General features: G+C 40.0%; 3 protein-coding genes across 10 annotated transcripts in view; 2 read left to right on the top strand and 1 right to left on the bottom strand.

Moving 5' to 3' along the window:
* The window catches only part of LOC149709734 (uncharacterized), a 68,694-nt gene extending 50,129 nt beyond the window's left edge, over nucleotides 1-18,565 (top strand). For 5 of the 6 annotated variants that reach the window (XM_089857698.1, XM_089857695.1, XM_089857696.1 and 2 more), the window contains exons 13-18: nucleotides 646-11,602; nucleotides 11,737-12,201; nucleotides 12,293-13,876; nucleotides 14,517-14,717; nucleotides 15,126-15,284; nucleotides 15,569-18,565. In XM_089857698.1, the coding sequence (XP_089713824.1) occupies nucleotides 646-11,602; nucleotides 11,737-12,201; nucleotides 12,293-13,876; nucleotides 14,517-14,717; nucleotides 15,126-15,284; nucleotides 15,569-15,697 (13,495 nt within the window). In that variant the 3' untranslated portion in view covers nucleotides 15,698-18,565. The remainder of the gene's footprint in view (nucleotides 1-645; nucleotides 11,603-11,736; nucleotides 12,202-12,292; nucleotides 13,877-14,516; nucleotides 14,718-15,125; nucleotides 15,285-15,568) is intronic. The other variant, XM_089857699.1, reaches the window with a different exon arrangement.
* Nucleotides 18,566-19,201: 636 nt separating this feature from the next.
* Nucleotides 19,202-23,676, top strand: LOC149709733 (uncharacterized). 3 transcript variants are annotated; one of them, XR_016376147.1, is made up of 5 exons: nucleotides 19,457-19,569; nucleotides 20,739-20,817; nucleotides 20,881-21,440; nucleotides 21,505-22,064; nucleotides 22,193-23,676. XR_016376147.1 is itself a non-coding variant. In XM_089857723.1 (3 exons), exons 1-3 carry the CDS (start codon nucleotides 19,457-19,459, stop codon nucleotides 22,199-22,201), a joined length of 201 nt encoding a protein of 66 aa, XP_089713849.1. In that variant the 3' UTR covers nucleotides 22,202-23,676. The 3 variants fall into 3 exon arrangements, 1 of the variants encoding a protein (XP_089713849.1); XR_016376146.1 differs by having other exon boundaries at nucleotides 19,202-20,817; XM_089857723.1 differs by lacking the exons at nucleotides 20,881-21,440; nucleotides 21,505-22,064.
* Nucleotides 23,677-25,216: 1,540 nt separating this feature from the next.
* LOC149709732 (uncharacterized) lies at nucleotides 25,217-27,220 on the bottom strand. Its single transcript, XM_089857715.1, has 6 exons — nucleotides 27,080-27,220; nucleotides 26,042-26,973; nucleotides 25,899-25,979; nucleotides 25,616-25,811; nucleotides 25,461-25,537; nucleotides 25,217-25,371 (listed from the first exon to the last, which is right to left on the bottom strand). Exons 2-6 carry the CDS (start codon nucleotides 26,966-26,968, stop codon nucleotides 25,261-25,263), a joined length of 1,392 nt encoding a protein of 463 aa, XP_089713841.1. The 5' UTR covers nucleotides 26,969-26,973; nucleotides 27,080-27,220; the 3' UTR covers nucleotides 25,217-25,260.
* Between the last annotated feature and the right edge of the window lie 226 nt (nucleotides 27,221-27,446).

Raw genomic sequence — 27,446 nt, 5'->3', positions numbered from 1 at the left:
ATGGACATCGTTTGGGGATACGTTATTTGACATGGACATCGTTTGGGGATACGTTATTTGACATGGACATCGTTTGGGGATACGTTATTTGACATGGACATCGTTTGGGGATACGTTATTTGACATGGACATCGTTTTGGGGATACGTTGTTTGACATGGACATCGTTTGGGGATACGTTATTTGACATGGACATCGTTCGATGATAATTTCTTAGCTAGAAACCTTTTGCAGCTCATGAGTTCTTAGTTAGAAACCTTATTGGAGGTCATAAGTTCTTGGCTAGAAACCTTATTGGAGGTCATAAGTTCTTGGCTAGAAACCTTATTGGAGGTCATAAGTTCTTGGCTAGAAACCTTATTGGAGGTCATAAGTTCTTGGCTAGAAACCTTATTGGAGGTCATAAGTTCTTGGCTAGAAACCTTATTGGAGGTCATAAGTTCTTGGCTAGAAACCTTATTGGAGGTCATAAGTTCTTGGCTAGAAACCTTATTGGAGGTCATAAGTTCTTGGCTAGAAACCTTATTGGAGGTCATAAGTTCTTGGCTAGAAACCTTATTGGAGGTCATCAAAAACCATCAAATGAGAGAAACCATTTAGTAATGGGGTTTGTCCGGGGTTGTTTTTGTTGTTTCTTTATAATTAGGTACTTGGAGGAACTGGAAGATGGCAAGGAGAGACTAAAATCGGAGGCGTTGTTGGAAAGGCTTTCCAGGAAAAGAAATAAGCACTCTTCGCTGCCAGTGACGCTGGATAACGACGATCACCATAGTCAATCGCCGACGAGGTCGAGGCACCAAAGTCGAAGTCAAAGTCCCGCGTTTTTGTGCAAAGAAAGAAAAAACAGTAAAGACGCGCAGCACGATAGGAATCACGGGGGCCATTTGAAAAGTCCAAACAATAGCCAAGATTCCTCGCGAGTGTCCAGCCCCTCCCGCGAAAATGATATCGCGGATACGCTGATGGATTATAGCGATCACAAAGAACAAATTAATAAACGGAAAATCAGTGTCGATGGCAAATTTGATCTCAGAGACTCCCTGACGCCGCAGCAGGGTTCTTCGCATCCGACGCTTAAAAGTTGTAACGCGATTTCGCTCGGAGACGGTGCCGCGTCCGACGCGTCGAAACGGAAAAGCGCGGAGAGACAAGAAGCGTTAGACGCCAGGCATCCCGATAGCCTGGTCAGCTTTAGCGGACTATCCGAAAGGAAAAAACGTTTATTGGCCATGTCGGGAACGCCCTTAGTTCGGAGCGAGTACCACGGGAAAAACAAATCGAGCGAGTGTTTGAGCGCTAGATCGTCCATAGATTCCAAAAACGAGTGCGAACTGAACGAAGACAAACACTTGAGGCTGGTAGACTCGCGCAAGAAACACGGACACATCTTTCATCTTCTCGATCACTTAGCGGAGCGCAGTTCGGGCACCAAGTGTTCTAGCTTAGTGGACAACTGTATAGACAGCGAGAAACCCAGTCAGAAAAAGGCCAAGATATTGGTGCGCGATTTGTCCCCTCCCTTAGAGGCTTCTACCAAAGAAATGACCCTTCTTAGCGGCAAAGACTCGAAAGAGAGGCCTCATCAAAGGCATTCGGTGCCCGTCGTCGAACTCGACCACGCCCCGGATTACCCCGTCGTCAACGCGAAAACGAACTCGAGAAAGACCGTGTCCGACCCGCGAAACAAATCTTCCGACCTACATCACTCTCACTTCGTGTCTCAAAGGTTAAAAAAGATGGCGGATCTAGATGACGGGACGGGCGCGGATCTGGCCTCGGAGCACGACGCGTTATTAACGTCGAACTGGCGAAAGTCCTCGTTACAACATCCGGCATTCCGCAGGGACGAGACGGAGGGTGGACACGATAAACTTTTAATTCCACCCTTCGGCGTTCATTTGGCCAACGAGGTCTCTTCGACGAGTGATAGCATTCCACATAGCCGGCACGGCAAATCCCGGTCTTTGCTGGAGTCTCTCCACGATACTAAGAAAGAGAGAGACACCACTCCTTTATCTCTTCCGCTTCCAAAGTTCGCGGCGACGCTCAGGACTCCTAAGGCGTCCCCTAACCCTCTTTCTTCACCCACCCCCAGTTCAGTCAGTCCTAACGAAACGACGTCACCCAAAAACACTTTCGTACCCTCGAAATTAGCGTTGGCGACGCCGACGGCGCCGGCGGTGGAAGAAAAACGCGTCGAGAAAACGGTCGTCGAATTACCCGTTCCGATGGAAGAAGTCAATTCCATCGAAATCGAACCGAAAACGGAACCTTTAGTGATTACGACCGAGTTTAAGGACGGTGACGCGGTTGTGTCGGAAATTTCCTCGCCCCTTTTGTCGCCGGCTGACAAAATATTAGTTAAAGACATTGAAGAAAGCTGCTCAAGCTCGGAAGAGCCTACCGATACGAACAGACCCTCGATAGAAGAAAGGATACGGGCTTTAGACGAAAAATATAACGCCTGGTCTGGTTCAACTCGAAGTTTCAGTTCCTCGTTATCCGGTGATTCGCCCACGACGCCCGCCGTCACGATAGACTACCAAAAATACAACATCAAAAGAAGGCCGAGGTATAGCTTCTTAACCAACGACGTCAAACCCGAACCTTCGGAAATCATGAAGTCTCTATTAGCCAAGTCGACGATATTCGATCAGGACTCCAAGAGACTTCAACACATCAATGAGAAATACGAACCCAAAGAAGTTAAGATCGAGACATCCGTTAAAACCAGACCGTCGTTTCGTACGAAAGCCGAGGCGAAAGAGTTCTCCTTACCGATTCAACTCAACACGTACGTCAACAATATCGTGGTCCCCGCGGCGGCGGCAAACGCCACTAGCAACGCGGCGGTCGGGTTCGTTAACAACGCGACGACGGCGGCGCTACTTCCGCTTTCGCAGTGTTCGCCTCCCCTTGGTCTATCTCATAATGTTGTCGCGGCGACACCGGCGATTAAAACTACTTCGCCAATCGTTGACTCTATTCCTTCGCTAAAACCAATGGCCACACCCGAGAAACTTTTGCTGTCCGCTCTTCCACTTACAAAAATCGTAGAACCGAGCAAACCAGTTTCTTGTCTGAAGGAATCCAAGTCTCCCACGCAATCGGTCGTTACTAAACTCACGGTCGAAGTCAACAATTGCCCCGCGTCGTCGATGGACGTGTCTATTTCCCCAAATACCATTCCAAACGTTGCCATAAAGAAGGAAGCCCTTAGTCCCGTCAAAACGGAAACAGTGACGTTAGTCGATCCTAGAAAAGAAGCGCGAGAAAGATCGAGTAGTACGACGACAACGTCGGTCAATTGTTCGTTACCCATCAAGGACACTAACGTCAAGAAAGAATCACCCGAAGGGGAAAACATCATCGTTACCAAAAAGGAATCGAGTCATCAGAGTTCCAGGGAATCTTCTCGGAAAGACCGCGAATCCACCAAAGAAAGTTCTCACAGAAAAGACCATAACAGAAACAGTAACACCAAGAAAGAAGACCATTCTTCGACGAAAGAAAATATATCCAGTGCTGGAAATACTAGTTCGCATAGAAGAGATAGCGTTTGTGAAACATCCTCCGTGAAAGAACTCAAAGAAAACAAGAAAGAAAGCACGACGCGGAATAATAATAACAACAGCAACAACGACCACGAAAACGTATCCAATCACGTCGGTTCTAACACGTTGAAGCGAAGAATAACAACGTCTTTAGACAGTAGCGAATCCGATTCGGGCAAATCCACGGAACAGTCATTCCACGAAAGAGAAACGTGGCGTAGGAAAGATTCGCATTCCGATACAAAGAACTTTGAACCAGAGACGAAGAAATCGAAGATGGTTAATTCGATCAAAGAAGTTGAGAAACACAGAGACGTTTCTCATTCACCGCCACCTCTCATTAAAAAACCGACTGAAAGTAAAAAGGAAAGAACCAATAGCGGGAAATCTGAAAAATCATCCACAAAATCTTCAAAGTACGAAAGTGGTAGCGGTGGATACGAGAAGGAGGATAGTTCCAAGACGAGCGAGCAAAAGTCAAAAAGCAAACACGAAAGTTCTCGGTCGAAAGACGAGAAAAGGAATAAGAGCAAAGAAGGCAGAGAGAAAAGCGAACATAATAGTAGCCGCTCAGCGGAAAAATCTTCGTCCAAATCATCATCCAACAACAAGTACAATTCCGAAAGTAAATCGAGCGAAAAGGATTCCAGAAGTACCGGTAGCAGTCATAGCGGTAGTAACGCTAGTAAAAGTAGCGGCTCCAAGAAGGAATCGAGTCACGGCGGCGAAAGGGACAAACAAAAGTCCGAGAAGAAATCCAGTAGCGGTAATTCGGGCGAGAGATCCAAACAAGAAAACTCGGGCTCGTCAAAATCAAAGAACAATAAAAAGAGATCGAAACAGAAACAAAATTTCTGGGAGGATGAACCCGTCTACTTTTCAATGTACGATAAAGTCAAAGCGAGATCCAGCAAAACGCAAACCATCAAGGATAAACAAAAGGATTTGGAGTCGGTAAGGCAGAAATTCAACCAACTTAAACAGAGCAGAGCCAAGCGAGAGGAGAAATCAAAATCAATGGACAGCGACAGGGATTCCGATATGATGCTAAGTCCGCACTCTTCGGATTCCGAAGGAAACAAATCAAAATCTTCGCCACCCCTAAACAAGACGAAACAACTGAAAAAGAAGAAACTGGTCATTGAAAGCTCCTCCGACGAAGAAAACCGACAACCACACATGGATATTTTCTTCGACGATACGTCTAGCAAATTAGACAAAGACCATTCCAGTAATTCCGACTCGGACTCTGAATTAGATTTTTGCAAACTAGCTCAAGGTTCCAAGAACAAGACCAAGAAGCTCGACATATACGATCTGGACAGTTCCGACCAAGATGAACCCGCTCCCATGAAGTACATGGGCCGAAAGAAAAACAGCAGCAAGTCATCCGTTGAGAAAACGCCAAATCAGAGACCAAAGGTGATCAAATCGGACTTTGAAAGTTCCGATAACGAAATGTTCTCGCTAAAATCGCAGTCGACACCCATGGCCACGACGCCAATTAAAAAGAAAGAACATAAAAAGAAGAAATCTTCGCGTAAAGAGAAACAACCCGAAATCAAGAGTGATTACGAAATGTCCGAGGATGAATCTATGACCACCAAGAAAGAGTCTGTTCAAACTCCGAAGAAATCTAACAACCCCAAACCAGTTCGGGAATCCAGTTCCTCCGTTAAAGAGGAACGTAGCGGTGGACAGAATCCATTTACCACCGAGAAATTATCTTCGCAAGAACCTAAGCTGGAAAAGACGTCATCCGAATTAGAATCCAAATCTCACAAAATGTCAGACTCTAAAGACGCGTTCTTGAAGTCAAAGAACCTTAACGCTAAAAAGAAGAAGAAATCAAAGAAGACGTCCAAAGTTAAGGAGAAGAAACCTCACTCGAAATCTGGACAGGATGACAGTAACAAAAAGCCGGACATTGATAAACTTTCTCACATTGACGATGACGATGATGACGACGAATTGGTTTCCAAACAAAAATCCTTGTCACCTCCCAAACTACAATGTAATGTCCTCTCGGAGAACGAAGACTACAAGAGCGATTTCTCAGATTTCGAATTTGACCGTCAAAGATCAACTGACAAAGAAGAAAGGGGTTCATTCTGGCCATCGACCGATATGAAGGTCGATTTTGACGCCGATACATCACGGTGCGATAGCAGTTCGGCATTGTCGATCGCCAAGGGCAAGAAGACCACTAGTCATCCAGTAATGAGTAACGAAAACTTATCAGAGAATGAAAGACCATTTTACGAGGAAGATTACCATCACAGTCCCACCAAGAAACAAAGCGCGGTGTCCGAATCTAAAATCAAATACTCTCCACTGCGAGATAGCAGTTCGGACGAAGGACACGTCAATCGTTTGTTCGAAGACAATTCGTGTATGAATGATTTGGAAAATTCCGACAGGGATTCCTTTACGGAACATAAAATCAGTAAGCAAGAGGATGAGAAGAGGAAGAAGAAGAAGGTGGTCAAAGACAAGAAAAAGAAACAGTCCACCAAAGAGACTCCTGTCATTCAAACGCAACCCAAAGAGATCCCGATGCTCGAAGCCGCTCCCATATGTTCACCAAACTTTTTCGACAAGATACTTTCTCCAAATGACGACGAAAGCAAGTTATCCGAGGATATTCGACTTGATGAAGAGATCGCGGAAGAAGCTAGGCGACTCGAAGAGGAATTACTGGCCGCTTCCGAGGAAACGAGTACATTCGGCGACTCCGAATCAGTTTCTAAGAAAGTCCGTAAACACGAAGAGAGAAGGTTCGAAGAGGAAGCAGCGAAGGAAACTAGGCGTTTGGAGGAAGAGTTATTCATGTCCAATCAACATCATTGGCACTTAAAAGACGACGATAATAAGAGTTACCCCGAAGAAACGCATTCAGTTCCCGTTTTACTGCAAGAAACTCCACCTAAAGAAACGAAATGCGAAGAAAAAGTGCAAACCGTCATCAAAGAAACTCGTTACACCGGGCTGAATTCAATGCGATCGCCTTTACCGGCTGAGGGAAATCAACCCAATCCAATTGATTTCATCGTTGGTACTAACGAAGTTCAGGATCCTTTTAAGATGAGCAAAGAAGGTTCACCCTACGAAATTGACAATGAGAGAAAGATCGAAGACGATTTAGCCGTATGCGCCCTGCTTCAAGAGATGAATAACGACATTCCGCCCGAACTACCCAAAGAAACGGAATTCATGGACTCAGTCATTGATCAACATACCGAGGAAGACGCGGACGCAGTCAACTACCTTCTAGAACAACATTCCGAGCCATTGGTCGAACCCGAATCGGTTCCGGAGCTCAGTCCCGAAAACCTTGATGACTTCAAAACTCACCATGAACCAAATATCTTCGAAGATCTTGAAGAGAATCCCTTCGCGTCTGAACCTACGTCGATTCGTAGTCAAGGTGACGCACCTACTTTTGACGATATTGAAACTGACAAGACGCGTCGCGAATCATCTGACGCGGAAGTTGACACAGAAGCTGAGCTTGCCAGTAGTTTTATTATGCCAAAGGCGGAGGAACCTGCTGTTGAAAATGTAGAAGAACCTCAAAGATCCAATTCCGTGGCCAGCGCTAGCGCAAAGGTTGAAGAGGAAGAAGAGACTGTGCCAGAAGCTCCTCCAGTTGAGAGTAAAGAACCTGAACGGTCGGAGGAAGTCGCTGATAATCCATCCCCTCCGGAACAACCAACTGAAAATGTTTCTCATTCCCCGGAAGTTTCCCAACCCGATAACATCCCCGAACTCTCTGTTCCCGAGCTTCCGGTTCCTGAATTACCAGTTCCAGAGTTGCCAGTCCCTGAACTCTCGGTTCCTGAACTTCCTGTTCCCGAGCTGTCAGTTCCTGAACTTCCCGTGCCCGAACTACCTGTTCCGGAACCGCCAGTACAAGAATTATCCATCCCCGAACTACCAGTTTCGAACCTGTCATCTAACGAGATTGATGGAGAATCGGATTTGATGAAGTCCGATTGCAAAAAGTTGAAAAAGAAGAAACGCAAGGACAGCAAGGGAAAACGCGACTCGAATGACGAGTTCGACGCCAGCCAATTGGAAATCCAGAAAGATTTAGCGGATAGTTTCCTTAATCTCAGCGAGCTGTCGAACACTACCAACATTACGCCATCAATACCACCGGTGTTAGAAGTCGAGAAGCCGAAAGAAGTTACCCATCCTCTGAACTTGTTGAATCAACACGATGACTACAACCACGATTTACATCAAAAACTTCACAAGGACCCATTCAGACCTACGTTGTTCAAAGACGAATTATTCAAAGAACAAATTTTGGAAAGCCTATCAAACACGAAACAAGTGCATCACTTCAAAGAGAACACTTTCAAGGAAGTTATAGAACCATTTACCAAGAAAGAGGAGCTATTTAAGAAAGAATTTGACTTTCCCAAGACTGATTCCGGTATCGAAATATCGGACTTCACCAAAGACACTGACTTGGCCAGCAACTCGTCTCCTTTGGCCGATCACGCGTCGGAAGAAACTGAAATTGAACAAGATGACACCAAGGATTACCAAAATGACGATTATTACAACTCGCCAAAAGACGACGAGAGGTTGGACGTTTCCGAAGATAGGAACAATAAGAGAGACGGTTTGTCTACAAGTCCGAAAGATGACAACCAGGGCTCTAAAAATAACACGGACGATAAGGAAGATAGTAAAGTTGAGGAAAGCGTGACTTCAAACGAGAACGGCATCATGTCACCTTCGGAGGAAACGGAAGAAACCTTGGTGGGAAGACCCTTAACGAAACATAAAGCTCCATCGACGGAAAATCTCATTGAAGCGAACCTTCACGTTGAGGATAATAAGAAACCGGAAAGACCACGAAGAGGTAGGAGGCCCAAGACAAGGAAGAATTCGGAAAGCTCTAATTACGATCTTGCCGCGAATGAACCTTTGGTACCAATTACTCCGCAAAGAACTTCATCCAGAAGAGCCAGACAAACGGCTCCCGAAAGATGTAGGAGATCATTAAGATCCGATCCCTACGCTTTACTGTCCCCACCGGAGTTATCGAATCACGGTAGCAATGACGAACCCAGCAACGATAAACACGAAGGTGATTTTAACGAAGATCATAGCGGGCGTAAATCCGAAACTACTGGTTCCCCCGTAGATAAGAATGACGAAACTATTTTGGACAATTCCCATCACGAAGAAACCTCAAACGAACATTCTAACGTTGAAGGTAACGTCTTGAAGGAAGAACCCAAAAAGAGGCGAGGTAGGAAAAAGAAGATGTCGGGTGAACACCATCAAAATTATCTTTCTTCGCCACCGCCCCTGGAAAAATCTGACATGAAGATTGATGATAACGATCCTGGAAAAGAAAACCATCGTGGAAAAGAGTCCAGACTTTGGCTTTCGATATCAGCGTCCGATAAAACCGCGGAACCAAAGGTTACCGGTATCAAGTCGAACTCTAGTGTATACGACGTTTTTGAATTCCGGGACTCCGAAGACGAAGAACTTAATTTCGAACCAACCAATAAGGAGAGGATCATAGATACGCGTACCACACCTCACGTAAGCGAAGTGAAACACGAATCTAAGACGCCAGAGCCACTACAACCAAGCCACGCTCCTATTTCCCACGAAAAGGACAGGAAACACGAGGATATTAAAGTACACAAGGTCCACGAGGATGGTAAACATAAGATTCACGAAGAAGGAGGGAAACACAAGGTCCATGACGATGTCAAGCATAAAGTACACGAAGAAGGTGGCAAGCACAAAGTTCACGATGAGGGTAAACATAAGATCCACGAAGAAATCAAACACAAAATTCACGACGAAACGAAACACACTAAGACGCACGAGGAGAGTAAGCATAAGGCTCACGATGAAAAGGAAGGAGGTCCGAAAGAATACGTCACCGAACTCAGCCAACATGGAAAGATTTCTATAACAATCAGGCTGCATCAAAGAGACGGTACTGATGGCAACGGTGCCAGTACAGCCGAAGTTGTGAAAACATCAGAAGCTGTTTCCGAAGAAACCAAGGTCGATGGTTTGAGAGTTGAGAAAAATATCTTGAAACAGGACACCGTCAACCCGGCTGAGCCCCAAAATACAAACGTTAGACAAACGAGAAAATCTTCCAGATTAACAGCGCAGATTAATAAGAGTACCATCGAGGAGGTTATTGAGGAGGTGGTCAAGGGTAACTTTAAATCTACGGAAGGAGTTATTGCCATGGCACCTTCCGAAGTCGTTCCAGCCAGAGCTACCAGACGAACAAGGGCGAGTAGAAGAAGCGAAGAAGCCTTGGCTAGACTGGGAGAAGATAGTAGCAGTGACGCGCATGATAATTCCAAGAATAAAAACGAACCTATATTCATTATTCCGGACAATAAGGTTAAAGATCAACCACCTTTGGATGTTGGCAAACCATTATCGTTCCTGCCTCCACCCGCTAATCTTCCGCCTCCAAACTTACCACCGGTATGCGAACCAGGACAAAATGAAAATGATACACCAAAGGCCGAAACTAAGATTTCATTGAGATATTATCGTATCGCGAGAGCCAACGCCAGAGCGGATAATCAACCCAAAGATGACGCTCCTCAAGGTAACGCTAGAATGTCCGGCGAAGACGTTATTCAAAACGTACCGACGACTGTCGAAAGTTCCCATACCACTTGTCCATCCTTGCCGGTGATGAAAGTTGAATTACCTACTATGACACCGCCTACATCCTTACCGAGAACTAAAACGAAAGATGGCGAAAAGGGTGACGGAGACGAAGATAGCGACTCTCGATCCAGTCCAACAGTTCTGATCGATCCAGTTACTGGTTTCCTAACTCCCGTGAACAAGAAAATCGATATTAGGCCTCCGACATCGATGAGTCAAGAGTTATTAAAGTCTATTACTAACGCCAACACCACAAATACTCATAGCAACGCGCTTGTCTCAACGCCAGCGCCAGTTTTGTCGGAACCTAGTTCGGTTATCACCAAGAACAGTAACATCGTAATGAACTGCTCCGCTCCTGGATTGACTGTAGCTACAACTACAAGCTCTACAAGTACCACAACCGCGACGGTGACGACAATTACGCCCGTAACCACAACCACAGCTTCCGCTAACGTACCAACCATCACTAGTCAACCTATAACAATCAAAATACCAGTCGCGAGTCAAAAACATTCGGTGGTGGTTGAACCTCATCAAAAATCTCCGAAACTCCCTCAACTGAGTGTTATATCATCCGTTCCAGTTTCAGCCGCGTCTCCAGTAACACCGGTGACACCGAAAGCGCCGAAACAAGTTATCAAGGACATGATAAACTATTCCATGAACTCTACTCTACCACCTCCGATAACCGTGCTGACTTCGTCAATCACAACCGCAGCGTCAGTTGTCGTTTCATCGCCAACTTTCGCGGATGTGAAACATACTTCAGCTCCCAGAACTTTCACCGAAAATGCAATTCCAAGACCATCCAAGGAATTAATAGCGAAGATCATGGGAGAACACCCCAGAGAACAACAACCTCAGCCTCAATTACAAATATCACAGGTTCCAAGGACGCAAGCGTCGAGAGTGGTAGTTTCGGCTGGACATTCTTTACCGCCACCGTTGGTTCACAGTCAAGTTACTGTTGCGTCATCGCATACCACGCCAGTAGCCGTCACGACAACTCCCAGTGTTCAAGGTGGTGGAAAACCTCAAACTCCCATGGGCCATCCATCCGTTCCGGTCGCGCAATCGGTACCTGGTTGGCCTCAAGCTGTTTCCTATCAAACAGCGTTTCCACCTCAAATCCCGAACACTCACCATGCCAAAGTTGGAAAGTTACCACCGCCGGCTCAAACTGTCGTTTCGTATTCCGGTGTCAGAACTGTACCATCAATTCCTCCCATGCCCTCTATCGGCTCTCACTCGGGTAGGAGTGTAACTAACGCGATGGACAGCAGTGCTAGAACTTCTGGAATTCAACACCATTTGACAACGTCATCTCCTTCGACGCATCCAAGCAATATACCAACTCGAACAGAGGTAAGATGACTTCCCTTCAAAACTTCTTTTAATTCGTTTGTTTTTGGGAGGTTTTATACAGCAAAACGTCTATCTCCAGAATATTTGTTGAGCCTTAAAACTTAAGCTAATTGTGTATTAACGGTATTTCGCAGACAAATGTAATTACCAGTGGAGTTTCTTCGAAGGAAGCTTTTCAAAATATGCCCAAGCCTCCTGTTGCTCATTCCGGAAGTACAATCAGTCATCTCCATCCACCAGTTTCTGAGACGAGGCCTATCACACCTGGAGAAGGCGCTCCCGCCGTTATTCAAAGTGGTTCCAGTAGAAACACTAGTAGAACTCCTCCAACATCCAGCAGTAGAGGCCTTTCAGGCTTTCAACCGGAAGGAAATAATCATCACATGCCTCACCAATTATCGGCCAATCCTAACTCGGCCAGGGAGTTACAATCAAACCACGGCGGATCTAAACACGCTAGTTCCAGCGGTGCCGATGCTCGAGCGTCTCATATGGTTCCGAACATGGTTAAAGCTTCTCATCAACAAGTTGCCAAACTCAGCCCGACGTTTCTGGCCCAAGCTGGCTTTGCGTTACCCGGATTCGATCCTTCCGCGGTGGTAAGTCAATTTTTTTTTCCGTTATATTTTTTTGGTGTTACGGTGTTTAACAGTGTTAGAATCTCTGACGGGGATTAATTATATTTATCAGCATGCAAATGCTCAAGGGACTCCCACGAGCGGCGTTATTGCCGAACTTCTACAAAATCCGCATTTCTTCCAGCAACATCAAAAAGAAATTTTGGCCCAGTTTAACGAGCGATTGGCTTCGCAAATGGTTCGACCATCTACCCCGTCTTCCGCTAGCGGTCATCCCGAAATGAATAGACTAGGGAACCCGACCCCTCCCCATACACCGACTCCACCCGTAACAACCGCGGCCCACGTCCTTCAACCGTCGGATATGCACTTGGCCGCTGCCAGTCTTCATATGAGACATCTGAGTCAGTCGCCACTCTTGGTTCCTCATCACGGTATGCACCCTTCGGAACTGAACGCCTACGTTCACCAGCAGATGCTGTACGCGGCGGCGACCCATCCGCATTACGCTATGCATCCCGAGCTTCGAGCCCAACAAGAAGCGCAGGCGAGGGCCGCGGCGCTCGGTATTGCCAGGTTTGGTTATCCAGCCATGGCTCCCGCGGCTACACCACCTATGAACTTTAGGCAACCCGCCGAACCGCGTTTGCCGCATCCTTCCTCGGCTGAAACCAAGCCCGATTTGAAACCATCGGTAGAGCCGGCTAAAGTTCCCGCTGATAGATTGGGTGAAGGACATCACCATCTTCACCACCATCATCACGAAAGTTCAAAGGTCAAGAACGAAACGGAGACCAAGTCAAACGCCGAAAGCAAGAGGAATGAGGAGGTAGAAAGGGAAAGACATCATAGTGGACACGGTGATAGCAAACACGGACCAGGCCCACCACCGCCCTTATCCGCGAATTCTTTGCGACCTCACGTTCCCTATCCGACTCCGGTAAGGCAACTAAGCCCTCACCTATCAGTGTCACCCCACGAAAGAATTACGGACTCTCCCGCCGTGGCTAACTTGTACGCTCAAAACCAAATACGAGGAGGTCACCATATGCCACCCGACCATAAGGTGGACTTATCGCGGCAACCTCCTCCAACGCCCTTGCAGTTGGCCGCCGCTAAGCAACAGCACGAGCCCGAACCGGAAATCAAACCACCAGCGGCCCATCAAAACCCACCTAGTACCATCCCCATGTACGCCTTCGAACCAAACTCTCACAAACCAATGGGTATGGATCGAGGCCCGCCACCGAACTCTGGCGTCTTAGCGCTGAAGAAGGACTCGGCCGGCTCATCTCAACAAGTTATGCAATTAAGTTTCCCACCTGGACACGGCGAACCCCCTCACCATGTTCCCGATAACATCGCGCCACCAACTCATAGTAAACATCACGCTAGTAAAGAAGGATATAACAGAGTAGCCACCCAGGCTTCGATCAACTTGAGTAACCAACACGCTTCCGTACTACCCGGACTTCCTGGCGTTGGATTCCCAGGAATGCCTTCGACGTTAGCCGTCGGTGACAACAATCAACGGCGAGGTTCCGTTCCTACGCCTCAGACTGGTTCCGAAGCTCCCATTCATCAACCATCACCCGCTAGAGCCATTCTACAACCTTCGGGGGTAACGCGAACGCAACCCCAAACTCCTCCTCATGCCAGTCAAGTTCCTGCTCAAGGGGATTCATTCCTTTTACAAGTAAGTTTACTTTTATGTTCAATTTGTACATGATTACGGGGTTTATTGTATTTCTTATATTCTTTGAGTGACTTGGAAAACATTTTGAAGTCGCTCTTTTATCTATGCAAACTAAGCCACACAAATGTACCTAGTATCTTTAGCTTTTCAAAAAGCCTTTTAGAAACGCGATTTGAATCTTGAGAGATTAGTCACTTTAAAACCACAGGGAGTAAGGTTATCTTACGCCTACCGATCTCGATCTACCTTTCAGAGTCTATTCATTAGCTTGCAACGCCACTCCCACGAGTTTGTGTAGGGGGTCAAAGTTGGATTATAAGTTTCGAGCTTTGACAGTTGATCTCCATTGTAAATCGGAAATCAGTTTCAGTTTATTGTCGGTGGAAATTTACTCCTGGGAATCATGTTGTGCTGCTGCTGTCAAGGGGTTGGCCATTAGTAATCTGTATTTTACACGAGATTTAGTTTAATATTTTGATGTGTATTCTTGTTTAGGCCCAATATTCGCATTTTTGTGGTATTATTAGCCGATTTTAATTATTAATATTCATTTTAGGATTAATTTCTATAAGTTTTAAGTTAATTTTGTTAAAATTTGTTAACTGAAATCTTGCCGTGTTTGTTTCTTTTTTTCAATCAGCGATATCCTGTTATGTGGCAAGGTCTGTTAGCGCTGAAAAACGATCAAGCCGCTGTTCAGATGCATTTTGTTTCTGGAAATCCCAGAATTGCTCAACATTCACTTCCGGCTATGTCTGATAGTGGAACCGCCCCAGTTCGAATTGCCCAGAGAATGAGGCTAGAGCAAACGCAAGTCGAAGGGGTGGCTAGAAAGATGCAAGTAAGTAATCTTAGACCCATGGTCACAAATTTTGTTCTTTTTTTACTTATCGCCTTATACTTATGGTTGTGCCACACCTGGGCCCATTATCCTTCCTATCTTCTTTTGGGGATCTTAAAGATAAATAGATACGGTTGTCAATCACGGTTCCCCCTAAGGTTTCTTGGAAGGAAATGGACCGGCCTAACTGAAAGAGTGTCTTTGTTGGTTAGAAGGGGTGGTGTTTTTATAGTACACTAGGAACTCTGAGAGTGATTAGCCTCTCGCGCGGAGTTGATTGATAATCTTTATTACCTGATTAAAATAGATTGAAGTATTTAGTGTCATGGGATAGGGGACATTTAGGACTATGCTAAAGTTGGGATTGGTGGCCGATTACGCGACTTAATTCTTTAATAAAACTTTTAGATGCTGGAAGAACATTGTATATTATTGGCCCTTCCATGCGGCCGAGATCACATGGACGTTTTACAACAGTCAAACAACTTGAAGAATGGACTTATAAATTACCTTCAATTGAAACAAGCCGCGGGTATTGTGAATGCTGCCGCCCCTGGTTCACAACAGGTATGTCATAAATTTTTATTTTCCCTAAATAGCCATTTCATCGCGAAAAAGACAGGTTTTTCCTATTTTAGTGTAAGCCTTTTAAATTACGAAATCTCCCTATAAGCTAGTCGCGTAAACAATTAGGATAATACTTTTTTCTGGTAATGTCAAGGTCACGGAATTTCATAGTAATCGCTGTTTAGAGAAAGGGTCTCTCGGGGAACCCTTTGAATTTTAATTTTATTTAATTTCTTTCGTTGCAATTAATTATATTTAATAAATATAATTAAAATAAATTTCAGCCCGCGTACGTAATCCACGTTTTCCCATCGTGCGAATTCTCGGACGAGAACATGACTAGAATCGCGCCTGATTTACTTCACAGTGTTAGTGACATTGCGCATCTTTTAATTATAATAACAACCGTATGAGACAATGAATATTAAAAACAAATATTAATAATAAAAACGAGCATTTTTTTAAAAGAAAGATTTCAACCCGTTAAAGTGCTAGAGACATAAACATAAAAACAGAAAAACAAAACTTGTGTATAAACGCGTACTTCTACTACAAGAAAAAAAATATATATAAAAGGATCTCGAGTCTGTCTGTTACTTTTGCGACCTGAAAACAAACTAAAATAACAAATACATCAACATTTTTTTTGAGATGCAAAAACATTCTCCGCGCGCGCGCCCGAACGCGATTGTGCTCCGTTGTAAATATTATGTCCATAGCTCTTTAAAAAATATACAAACAAACAAACAAACAAACAAACACTCACTTTTTCTCGGGTTCGTAAGAATCAAGAATGATAAATGAAAATGAATTACTTTTGTTTTTCCATTTAAAAAAAATGTACATAATTTCTTTTTTATGATTACTATTATATAATTGAGGATAAAAAAATATAGTTAAAAGGGTTTAAAAACCCTTAAAAAAATAAACACTACTAAACAGGGAATAAATAATGAATTCTTTTTAATTTGTTTTTCCTGGCTTCCAATGAATTAAAATAAAATAACATTTTTTTATTTTGAAGTTCAATGCTTTTTTTTTTAATACTACAGAAGTTAGGTACGGTAAATGTAAAAAAAAAAAAACAAAAAACTAATGGTACCGTTACGAGATGGGATGGTAAAAGAAAAAACCAAAAAAATCTGTGATTCATGTTCTATATCTTGTAAATATATCGGGGTACTTTTTTTTTAATTTAATTTAGTTTAAATAATTTGGATTAAATTTAAGTTTTAATTGGGGGAAAAGAAGAAAAGAATCCAAAGAAAAATGTGGAAGATTTGTTTTTGGAGAGGTTTTTTATTGGTTTGTATAAATATTAAAAAAAATGGGGAGGTTGGACGTCCAACAAATTAAAAAAAAGTCCGGTAATATTTTTTTTTTGTTTTTTTTAATTTTAATTTTTAAAATTCAGGGGTTATATATAAATAAATAAATAAATAAATAAATTAAAACTAAAAATTTATTTGACAGAAAGTGACTGTAAATAAACGTGCCATCAAGTTTTAAAAAAAATATCCCTTAATTAATTATAATTTGTTTTTTCTTGGTTTTTTTTCACAGGCTTTGATAAAATTAATTTTTAAAAACTCCTCTTACTTTCTTTTTCTTTCTTTTCTTCTACTTCTTCATCTTCTCTTTCTAAAAAAAAATAAACAAACAAATAAACAAACAAACAATTAAAAGAAAAAGAAGTAACACATGTTCCTGCAATTATATATTAAAATATAATGAAACATTGTCTATTGTTGGAACAAAAACTCTTAAAGGTAAATAAATAAATAAAAAAATAAATAAACAAACCTTCAAAGAAGGTGCGAGGGTATAAATTAAACAAACAACTATATCTATAGATTTATGTTTACTTGTATTTAACTTCTTATTCCATTTAAATTAAATATTACGGAGGTAAAATTAAACAAATAACGTTTAAAGAAAAACTTAAATCAACAACCCGGGGGCCAGATTATTGAAGTTAAAAAACAATTTAAAAAAAACAACATTTCTTTAATATTCTTACCGTATAACTTTACGCGTCTTCTTCAATTTCATTCATTCTATCTCGTTTTTTAAAAAACAAATATACTTCTACGTAAATAAACAAACAAAAAATCTATAATTGTAGCATTGTAAAAAAAACAACCGAAATATAAGATTTAAAAAAATTTTGCCAAGATTTGAGGGGGAAAATTAAAATTTTGTAAAAAAAAAAATAAAATAAAATAAAATAAATAAAAACATATAATTAATTAAAAAACAAGTTCCACGGAAACATTTAAACGTTGTTTTTGTTAAAAAAAATTTAATAATGGGTCTAAAAATATATATATATATAATTCTGGTCTAAAAAACAAACCCAAAAAAAAAATAATATTGTTATAGGCTTTAACAAAAATACTGTAAAATATAGATAAGGGGTTTTACAATTAAAAAAAAAACAAAACAAAATAATACGATACGATTAGAGTGGGTTTATATAAAAAATGAAATTAACAAAAAAAAAAATAAATATATAAAAAACATTCTTAGAATAAATTATAGGTTTTTCTTCTCATTCTCAATACAGTTGGGGGTTCTACTAATTTTCTCTGACCTAATTAATTGTTAATTAAACAAAAACGTCTGATGAATTCTTTTTATTTTATTTTACCAACGAGTTGTAAAATAGTTAAAAAAAAAAACAAAAATAATTATTATTAAAAAAAAAACAAACGGGGATTTTTCTTGTTTAGATATTAAATAATATTCCCCAAAAAACAATTTGTATTTAAATATCTCGTCCACAATTTTAAGAAGACAGTATTTTTGTTCAGCCAAGTCGCAGTTGAAAAAACAAAATAACAATAATTGCTAGTATTTGTGTACAGAACCAATGTAGTGTAGTTGTTGTATATGACGTATAAAAAAAAGAAAAACAAAACAAACAAACAAACAAAAATACAAAAAATTATTAATACAACAAAAAATTAATAAAAGGTAAAGAAAAACAGTTTAAAAAAAATAAAATAAATAAAAAATACCGAATGCTGTATAGATCCAAAAGAAAAACAAACAGAAAAAAAAACAAAGTTTAAACAGAAAAATGTTTCAGGCTGGAGCTGCATGCTGTAAGTGTGATTGTCATCTCATTTGTTCATCTTTGTTTTGCACATCTCAGTCATATGTCAATATGTATATTTTGTAAATATCTGTATCGTAAATTTAGTGACTGTACTATATTCGCTGGCAAACAGTACTGGTGAATTTTGTCAGTAAAGAAAGATTTTAAGATGCCTAATAAATAGCCTTGAGTTATTCATTTTTTAATCGGGCAATGGGGGGGGGGAGAGATTTGGGGGCAATTTTCGAGATAATTTCCAGCCCTGACCAGACTTAGAAATAAGGATAATTTTTAAACTAGTCCTTGGGACCAGTAACCCCCACTTTTTGAATTAAAAAACTAGTCCAAGCAATTAATAAACTGGTTTTGGACCAGTGGACGTGTGCTATTTCTAAGTCTGGCCCTGACTATGGCGCTGGAATTGGACACAACTCCTCCTCTTCAATCAGTCTCACTTGAAAAACTTGAAAGTGCCGCCAATAGAGCTATTTCAGAAGCCTTAGTGTGACCTTACCCATGCTATTTGCCCATAGAACCAAAGCGGTACCAAACATGGCCGCCGACTGCCAAAGCTAAGCCCGTGACGTTTTACCTAGGCACTGACGTCACAACTGAGATAGCTCTATAGAGTGCTGTCAGAAGCGCTGGTGTGACGTCACCCATGCTGTTTTCCCATAAAGAAAAAACGGTAACTGTCATGGCCGTCCATTGCTAAAGGCAGACTCGTGACGTTTAACCTTAGATCTGACGTCACAACTGACAGCACTCTATTACTATAGCCCACTCGATCAAGCTACACGAGCTATAGAGTATAGAAGAAAGGAGCTTGAGGGTCTTTTTTCGTCAACCACAGCGCAAGCCCAATGAAAACCATCATAAAAATCTATTAAAATGTGGAACATCGTTAGTTTAACAACTTTAATGACAGAACTGAACGCGCTAAAAGGTGCGTGATCTTGAAATCTAATGAAAATCCACCTAATTTGCATATTTTTAACATGGCGATTCAAGATTAGGTCTTTTTGGTGTATAACCGGAGTCACCATAGCAACGATTACAGTATACTTCCTCCATGGTTCAAATGACACCAATATGCGTCGTCTGCTTTGAACGCCCCTCGTGTGTCACCGTAAGACGGAAGGAAGGAAAAACCCGTGAAGAAAGAGCGAAAATAGCCTGGATTTGGTAAATTATTAAGCTTTTTATTATAATTTATAATCGTATTATAAGTAGAAAGGTACGTTAATTAATTAACATTAAAATCAGGCGTTGAAAGTCTTTGAAAAACGATGCTATACCATTACTTAGGTATGACCAAGGCCTAAGTTAAGGGGTGTAGCATGGTTATGAGGTTTTTGATTTTGCCTTGAACTTCTTGAAGTGGAAATTGATAGTTTGCTATTTAATTGGGTAAGCCTTGGATGAGTTTTGTTGTAGAGGTAATGAGAAACTATCTCGATCATTTTGAAAGCTATTTGAATTTGTTTCAAATGTTTGCATCTTTATCTTTACGGCATAGTTGCGGTTAGGGCCAATTTCTTCTTGGGTTATCTCCTGTTTGTTGGTCGTTTTAATAATTGTATAATTTTGGATGCTGAGAGACGGCAAATGCTATTCTTTTTTTGTCAGTTTATATCCGAGACTTATTTAATTTTTCAACATCGGTTGGTTACAGCCGCTGGTCTCTTCAAACTTTATTATCGCGACTAACAAACAATCCTAGGCATTGATACTTGAATTATTTTGTTACATTGAATAGGTAGTTTCCCATTGAACAGGGATAACTTTAGCCGTAAATATTTCAACTTTGAGACCATTTTTGGCACCCTTTCTTCAATGGGAAACACTATTTATCGAGTGTTATTTAGAATGTTAGACCAGAAACTTTTTTGGGAAGCTACTATAATTTCTTTCTCCACAATGGGACGATACTCTTAACGCGAGTAGGCCGTGTTATAATTGGCTTTTGATGGACTAAATTTTAGAAATAGTTCTGATGATTTTGGACAAGCCAATCTTGCTCGGTACAGCGTAGATTCTTAATTTCAAATCAATTTAGATTTCAGCACCCATTTGAATTGAACAGATTTATATTTAGTTATTATCCGATAGCAAATGAGCAATTTGCGTTGATTCTGGAAGGAATTATTTTTCTTTAGTTTGAATTGTTAGTTTCCCAATACGGGAGGATAGCTTTTTGCCGATCACAGATTGGGTGAATGCTGTAAATATTTTAGCTTTATAATAGGGGTTAATGATCCGATTAATAAATCGGATCATTAACCCCTAAAATACTTGGGCCATTTAAGATGGTTTTAATTTGTATTGTTTGAATTGAACACATTTTATTTTAGCTATCATCCGTTTCCAAAGGAGCAATTTCTGTTGGATTCTAGAATCAATAACTATGTATTTGGCATAATGGCAAGCAATGTGAGTCAAGTCAATGAACCCCTTCTTAATTCAGGGGTACACTTTGATTTTATCCGTTTAAAGGGAATCTCATTAGCGAAACTATTTAGACAGCGTGTGAAACACTATTTAGGCAATTATTAGGGTATTTAGTTTATTATTTATTATTCTATCTATTGTTAGAAGGGAAGCGCTGTGTCCTTTAATTTTTAGGGATTTTTCTTTTCGCCAGGACATAAATAAAATGCTGAAATATGGAATAAGTGAGCACTGGTCCTAGCCCTCCCTTTTAAGAATAATGAACGCGTAATCAGGATTTCAAGGGTGAGGTTCCCTTTGCGGTATTAAGGTATCTAGTTTATGGTTTTAATTATAAATGTTTTTAGGGGAAAAGCGTTTGGCAACTCTTTGAGGGAGTTTTGTAGGATCTAAATAAATTTCTCATTTATGTTTAAGGTAGAAGGTTGCTTAAACGCTTTGTCCTTTAAAATTAAACACGATTTTAAGCGGGTTTAAGGCGAGGCTTAGCTTTTTATGGTATTCTTTCCCTATTAATGCTGCGAGTTTGCCATTATGCCAAACCTTATGCCGGAACCTTTAGCGTCGCATCATGCGAGGATACTCGACTGGATTTTCGTATTAAGGTAATTAATTTAAAGTTATTCGTGTGCCTTTTTCCAAATACTAATTCGAATTTTTCTTGCGCAGGAAGAATTGGACGTCTGCGAGTGGACTTTCATTGGAAATCCCATGCTAAGGACGAAGTTTCCTGGTTTTGGGGGCTCCACAGCGGGCCTTAGTTTAAATTTAATAATTCCCGAGTTGAAGAGGGACTTGTTAAATTTAAATTGGGCTCGCAAGGCTTACTTTGGGGGTGGTAGCTTAAGTTTAAAATTTAAGTTTCGATATTGGGGAAGGAACAAAAATAGTCGAAAAACACTTAGGGTAGTTTTTTTTACCTTTTTGTGCATATTTTTATGATTTTTTTATTAATTTTTTATAAAATTTCAATTTTTTTTATATAAAAAAATATTTTTTGTATAAAAAATAATTTTTTTAATGTTTTTATTTTCTTTTTATTAAGTAAAAAGCTTAAAAAGGGGGTCAAAAATATCCCCCTAAGTCCAGAGGTAAAAAAACTGAAACCAAGTCTAGTATATTAAAAATTCAAGAAAAGAAAGAACGAGGTTTAAGGCAAAATTTATTCAATGAAAAACAAAAAAACCAAAGTGTTTACAAAAATTTCGAACAAAAAAAATATTAAAGAGGTTGCCAAGTTAAAGTTTGAACGCAAAAAAATAATAAGTAGTTACAAATAAAATTCGCAAGCAAAAAAATTAAGTGAAGTGGTTACATGAAAAATTTAAGTAAAAAAGATATATTTTGTGTCTTCTAGCTTCGATGATTTCCTCCATATCTTTAAGTCACCGCTGAGAGAAAGAGCAAGTCCAGAAGACATCATGTAACGTAAATCCAACGAAGCATGTCATCAGGAATGATAAATAGCAAGTCCAGAACAGCTTCGTGTTGCGTCAATCGGAACAAAGGATGTCATCTGGAAGGATACGTCTCGGAATGACCAGCGACAGAAAAACCCAAGAAAATCATCCACATCTATAAATTAAAATATATCAATAACACATTTTAAACTGTTGCCTACTAACAAATTAATCTCATAGATTTAAATTTAAGAAAAGTGTGTACTTAATGAAAAAAACTGGCTACCAAATTTATAAACCGAGACGAACTAATTGCCACCCTAAATTAGAGAAAAACTTGACTATCGTGATTAAATCAATACTCTGGCTAACTAATTATTTCCCAAAATTGCATAGAACAATTTATTTTAAATTAAATTATGTAACTTAATAATGAAAATAATTTAAAACATCCCCTAAACTAATTTTAGAAAAAACTGCTAAACTACTGATAAAAACTAGAACCCATAGATAAAAACTAGTTGAAATTGGACAGGGCTTAGGGCAATGATCTCTGCGGGACTTGATTTTCGAAAATCTTGCTTTATCTTTAAATTTATTAATAATAGCCCCTAAACTAAATTTAGGAAAACCCGCTATTTATCTATTTTAAAACTATTCCCACAGATAGGCCCTGTAAATAACTAGAGTTTAAATGTGACAAGGCTTAGGGCAACGGTCCTCGTGTTCGGCGGGACTTTATTTCCGAAAATCTGTCGCTTTAGCTCTAAATTAATTAATAATAGCCCCTTAACTAATTTTAGTTGAACCCGCTATTTATCTATTTTAAAACTATTCCCACAGATAGACCCCGTAATTAACTAGAGTTTAAATGTGATTAGGCTTAGGGCAACGGTCCTCGTGTTCGGCGGGGCTTTATTTCCGAAAATCTGTCGCTTTATCTCTAAATTAATAATAGCCCCTAAACCAATTTTAGTTGAACCCGCTATTTATCTATTTTAAAACTATTCCCACAGATAGACCCCGTAATTAACTAGAGTTTAAATGTGATTAGGCTTAAGACAACGGTCCTCGTGTTCGGCGGGGCTTTATTTCCGAAAATCTGTCGCTTTAGCTCTAAATTAATAATAATAGTCCCTAAACCAATTTTAGTTGAACCCGCTATTTATCTATTTTAAAACTATTCCCACAGATAGACCCCGTAATTAACTAGAGTTTAAATTTGATTAGGCTTAAGGCAACGGTCCTCGTGTTCGGCGGGACTTTATTTCCGAAAATCTGTCGCGATATCTCTAAATTAATTACGTACCCCGTTTAATATCTTTAAATTATCGGCCATAAACTAATTATTAAGGGATTCTCTCTTGTCCAACATCTCGTTGTAAAATTTTATTTATGGTACTTGATTTTTAATAAATAAATAAAATTCACTAACATTTAACACTACCTAATTAATTTATAAACTTGAAATAAAATAAATAATTTAAATGGGGGCTAGATGAGTTTGGATTATTGTAAAGTTTAGGCTTACGGACTGTTAAAGCACCACGAGGCGAATCAATGGCCAAAAATTAAGTTGAAGAGCGTCGAATTCAGCTTGCTTCCTCGGCAAAAACGATCAGGGAAATGGTGGATCTATCAAGCATCGACCTCAAAAGCCGGGATCACGATCATCATCAGCTGAGCGGGAGAGGTTTTTCCAAGCGACCTTCTTCGACGGCTTCCAAGAACGAATGAGCCGGCTCACCTTTGCCTGCAACTTACAACGAAGTAAATTTCCTCCGTCTGGGGGCGCTAAAAGCTCCTATGCGCGGACTCGGGTGCGCCATACCCCGGGCACGAAATTCAAATAGCTGAACACTGCTAGGCCTATATGAATGAACGCTAGGCCTAAATGAATGAATGAACGCTAGACCTAACTGAATGGATCCTTTTACCATTAACATGTCGTGACGTCACAAGTCAATTACCTCGGTGACGTCTTAGGTGACGTTACCGGATATGACGTCATGTCACGTGACCGGATATGACGTCATGCCACGTCACCGGATATGACGTCATAACCCCTTAACTTAGGCCTTGGTCATACCTAAGTAATGGTATAGCATCGTTTTTCAAAGACTTTCAACGCCTGATTTTAATGTTAATTAATTAACGTACCTTTCTACTTATAATACGATTATAAATTATAATAAAAAGCTTAATAATTTACCAAATCCAGGCTATTTTCGCTCTTTCTTCACGGGTTTTTCCTTCCTTCCGTCTTACGGTGACACACGAGGGGCGTTCAAAGCAGACGACGCATATTGGTGTCATTTGAACCATGGAGGAAGTATACTGTAATCGTTGCTATGGTGACTCCGGTTATACACCAAAAAGACCTAATCTTGAATCGCCATGTTAAAAATATGCAAATTAGGTGGATTTTCATTAGATTTCAAGATCACGCACCTTTTAGCGCGTTCAGTTCTGTCATTAAAGTAGTTAAACTAATGATGTTTCACATTTTAATAGATTTTTATGATGGTTTTCATTGGGCTTGCGCTGTCATTGACGAAAAAAGACCCTCAAGCTCCTTTCTTCTATACTCTATAGCTCGTGTAGTTTGATCGAGTGGGCTATAGTAATTGGCGGCACTTTCAAGTTTTTGAAGTGAGACTGATGGAAGAGGGGGGGGTTGTGTCCAATTCCAGCGCTATTTTGAGAATAGAAAATGGCTTATTTGAGGGCGAGATTTGTATTGAAACATTTAATGTTACGTAGCGCTAAGAATTTTTTTGAAACCTGTACAAAAAGTTCAACTTAACTTTACACTACGAGAAACGAGATACTATACCTTTTCAGCCTTTGATAGCGCTGTAAAGTTAGGTTGTTAAAAAGTGTACCCCGTCATTTTAAAATAATTATTTTAAATGACGAAAAAGTAAAATAACAATTTACGTTTTCTACTGAGAAAAAGGGTAAATAAAATGACAACGAAATAAAATTAAAAAACATTGACTTTAATTGATGATAAAATCTTAAGTTAAGTAAAATTAATTTTATCATTTGGCAAAGTTCCCTTAAGAATTGTATCTGTTCTGTGCACTTGGACAAATTCCATGACGGATTTGTTCCCATTAACATCAGATTCACGCTAAAAAGTAAAAAACAAAAAAAAAAATTAACAAAATTCACGAAAGTAAACGATTTAAAACAATTAGAAATATTATAATTAGTAATTACTGGCTTTTCTTTTGGGGAATCCATCAAAGACTGATCGCTGGCAAGATGAGATGTAAAATGAAGAGCTTTACTGGGACCTAAACAAAAATAATTACAATAATAAATTAGCTTAGCTTAGCTTAATTACCTTATAATTAGTTAATTAATTAAATAACCTTTATGCCGAATAACTTGTGGAATGCTGCTAATTTTGCTGGAACTCGATGCTCCAACGTGTTTCAAAGTGTTGCCACCAGATTTGTTTAAAACTTTTAATTGATATTCCGCAGGAGGTAAAGAAAAAACTGTGGGAGATTTTTCGCTTGTTGCAATTGGAGTCTTCGAGATTGGGACTTGAAACTTTCGACCAGACTAAAAAATAAAATTAAAACGGAAAATTCATTTTCATTTTCTGGCTTCGTTCTTCGGAACTACAAACTTCTTTAATTCATTCATTACATTAGGAGTTTTGAGAATTGGTATTTCTTTTAATGGTTTTACAGTCTTAAAAAGGGATGGTAGCGGCTGATTTCTAATGTACTGCAATATAAAATACGATGAAGATCAACTTTAAAAATGAGAGGAATGGAATAGCGGATTACTTCGCCAACTGGGCTAGTAACGTCCCATTTCTTCAATCCACTCGGAGTTGGAAACTGACGTTTCTTCTCGACCTTTAAACTCGAACCCCCTTTATGTGACAATGAGGGTATTTGACTCCTTTTCGCGTTTGAATTTGGTCTGGGACTCCAAAAAAGTCCAGGAGGACGTTTAAGAGTCGGTGGTTTACTGATAGGAATGTCTTCCGCTGATAAACGTTTCTTCTTTGGGTCTGGTGTAGTGTTTTCTTTCATTCCTTCTTCAGTCAATAGATTTATTCCACCGATGGATGTTTGAGCATCCAAATATTTTGCTGTTGTTTTTTCAGTAAAGGAGTTTCTTGAAAGATCCAGCGCATCAATTATGTTTGGTTGAGGTTTATCCATTTCATTTTTAAATGATAAACGCGTGGGTTTGATGGAATCCAAATCCATATCAAAGAAATCAGCTTCGGGACTGCTTTCTTCAATTATTGAAATAGGAGATTGATTGTACAAAACCGGGGGCGAATTAAATTCCATTTCTTTCATTGTTATTGGACAATCAGGGGATTTGTTCATTTCATTTTCGTTAAAACTAAGACTCTTCTCCAATTGAAGAGACAAGTCTTTAACGTTGTCTGTAGATTTAACTACTTCATTGTCTTTAGACAGACTCATAGACAAAATCTCAGCCTCCATTAGAACTGAACTCGAGGGAACTTCGTTTTTATTAAGGCTATCTTCGGAAATATCGAGATCAGCTGTTTCTTCCATAGGATCTTCATGCTCTGTTGGTGTGTTGTTATGAGCTCGAAAACTAACGCTAAATACATCAGTTTTTCTTCTGGACAGTTTATGAGTAATTTTTTCTTCTTTTTCTCCAACTTTTCCAAAAAAAATCTCATCGTCGCTTGAAATATCATCAAGTTTCGGCAACGATGTATCCATTTTCACTTTAAATTCGTTAGTTAATCCGTAACAGTCACAACAATATTGACAGTTGGACCAAGTTTTAGTCAATTCAACTAGCTTAGTTATTAAAAAAATGTTTTAACTTACCTTTATTACGTTAGAAAATCCGTATTAAGTTTAATTTCAATTAATTTCGACTTAACTTCTTGAAAAACCACCACTAAAACTTCCTAAACGACCAGTACAAATTGTATAACCGTCCAAAACACGCGCCAAATCCGATTGAATAACGTCTGCTTCAATTTTTGAAAAATAGGCTTAACAACCAACCAATCAGAGCTTAGTACTCTATTCAACAACCAATGAAAACGAGGTATCGATTTTTGAACCCATTTTCAAATAAAATTAGGTCATGTTTGTTTTGGTTGTTGTTGTTGCTAGCCCGGGCTTTTCTAACAAAATTAATTTGTTTAAAAATGACAAATTACTTATAAAATTTTGGTAACTGGTTCGA

Source organism: Phalangium opilio, unplaced genomic scaffold (genome assembly GCF_054372755.1).
Source record: "Phalangium opilio isolate 3A_F unplaced genomic scaffold, DU_Popi_V2 ptg000011l_1, whole genome shotgun sequence".
In the NCBI taxonomy this organism is placed as follows: domain Eukaryota; kingdom Metazoa; phylum Arthropoda; class Arachnida; order Opiliones; family Phalangiidae; genus Phalangium; species Phalangium opilio.
The sequence above is the reverse complement of the archived record's forward strand: the minus strand, read 5'-3'. Positions and strand labels throughout refer to the sequence as shown.

Excerpts from the sequence above, each read along its gene's own strand:
- LOC149709733 (XM_089857723.1), top strand. The coding sequence starts at position 19,457 with ATGGTTCAAATGACACCAATATGCGTCGTCTGCTTTGAACGCCCCTCG. Across the intron at positions 19,570-20,738 it reads GCGAAAATAGCCTGGATTTG|CTATCATCCGTTTCCAAAGG; the intron begins GTAAATTATTAA and ends ATTTTATTTTAG.
- LOC149709732 (XM_089857715.1), bottom strand. The coding sequence starts at position 26,968 with ATGGATACATCGTTGCCGAAACTTGATGATATTTCAAGCGACGATGAG. Across the intron at positions 25,538-25,615 it reads ACAAGTTATTCGGCATAAAG|GTCCCAGTAAAGCTCTTCAT; the intron begins GTTATTTAATTA and ends ATTTTTGTTTAG. Across the intron at positions 25,372-25,460 it reads ATTCCCCAAAAGAAAAGCCA|CGTGAATCTGATGTTAATGG; the intron begins GTAATTACTAAT and ends TTTACTTTTTAG.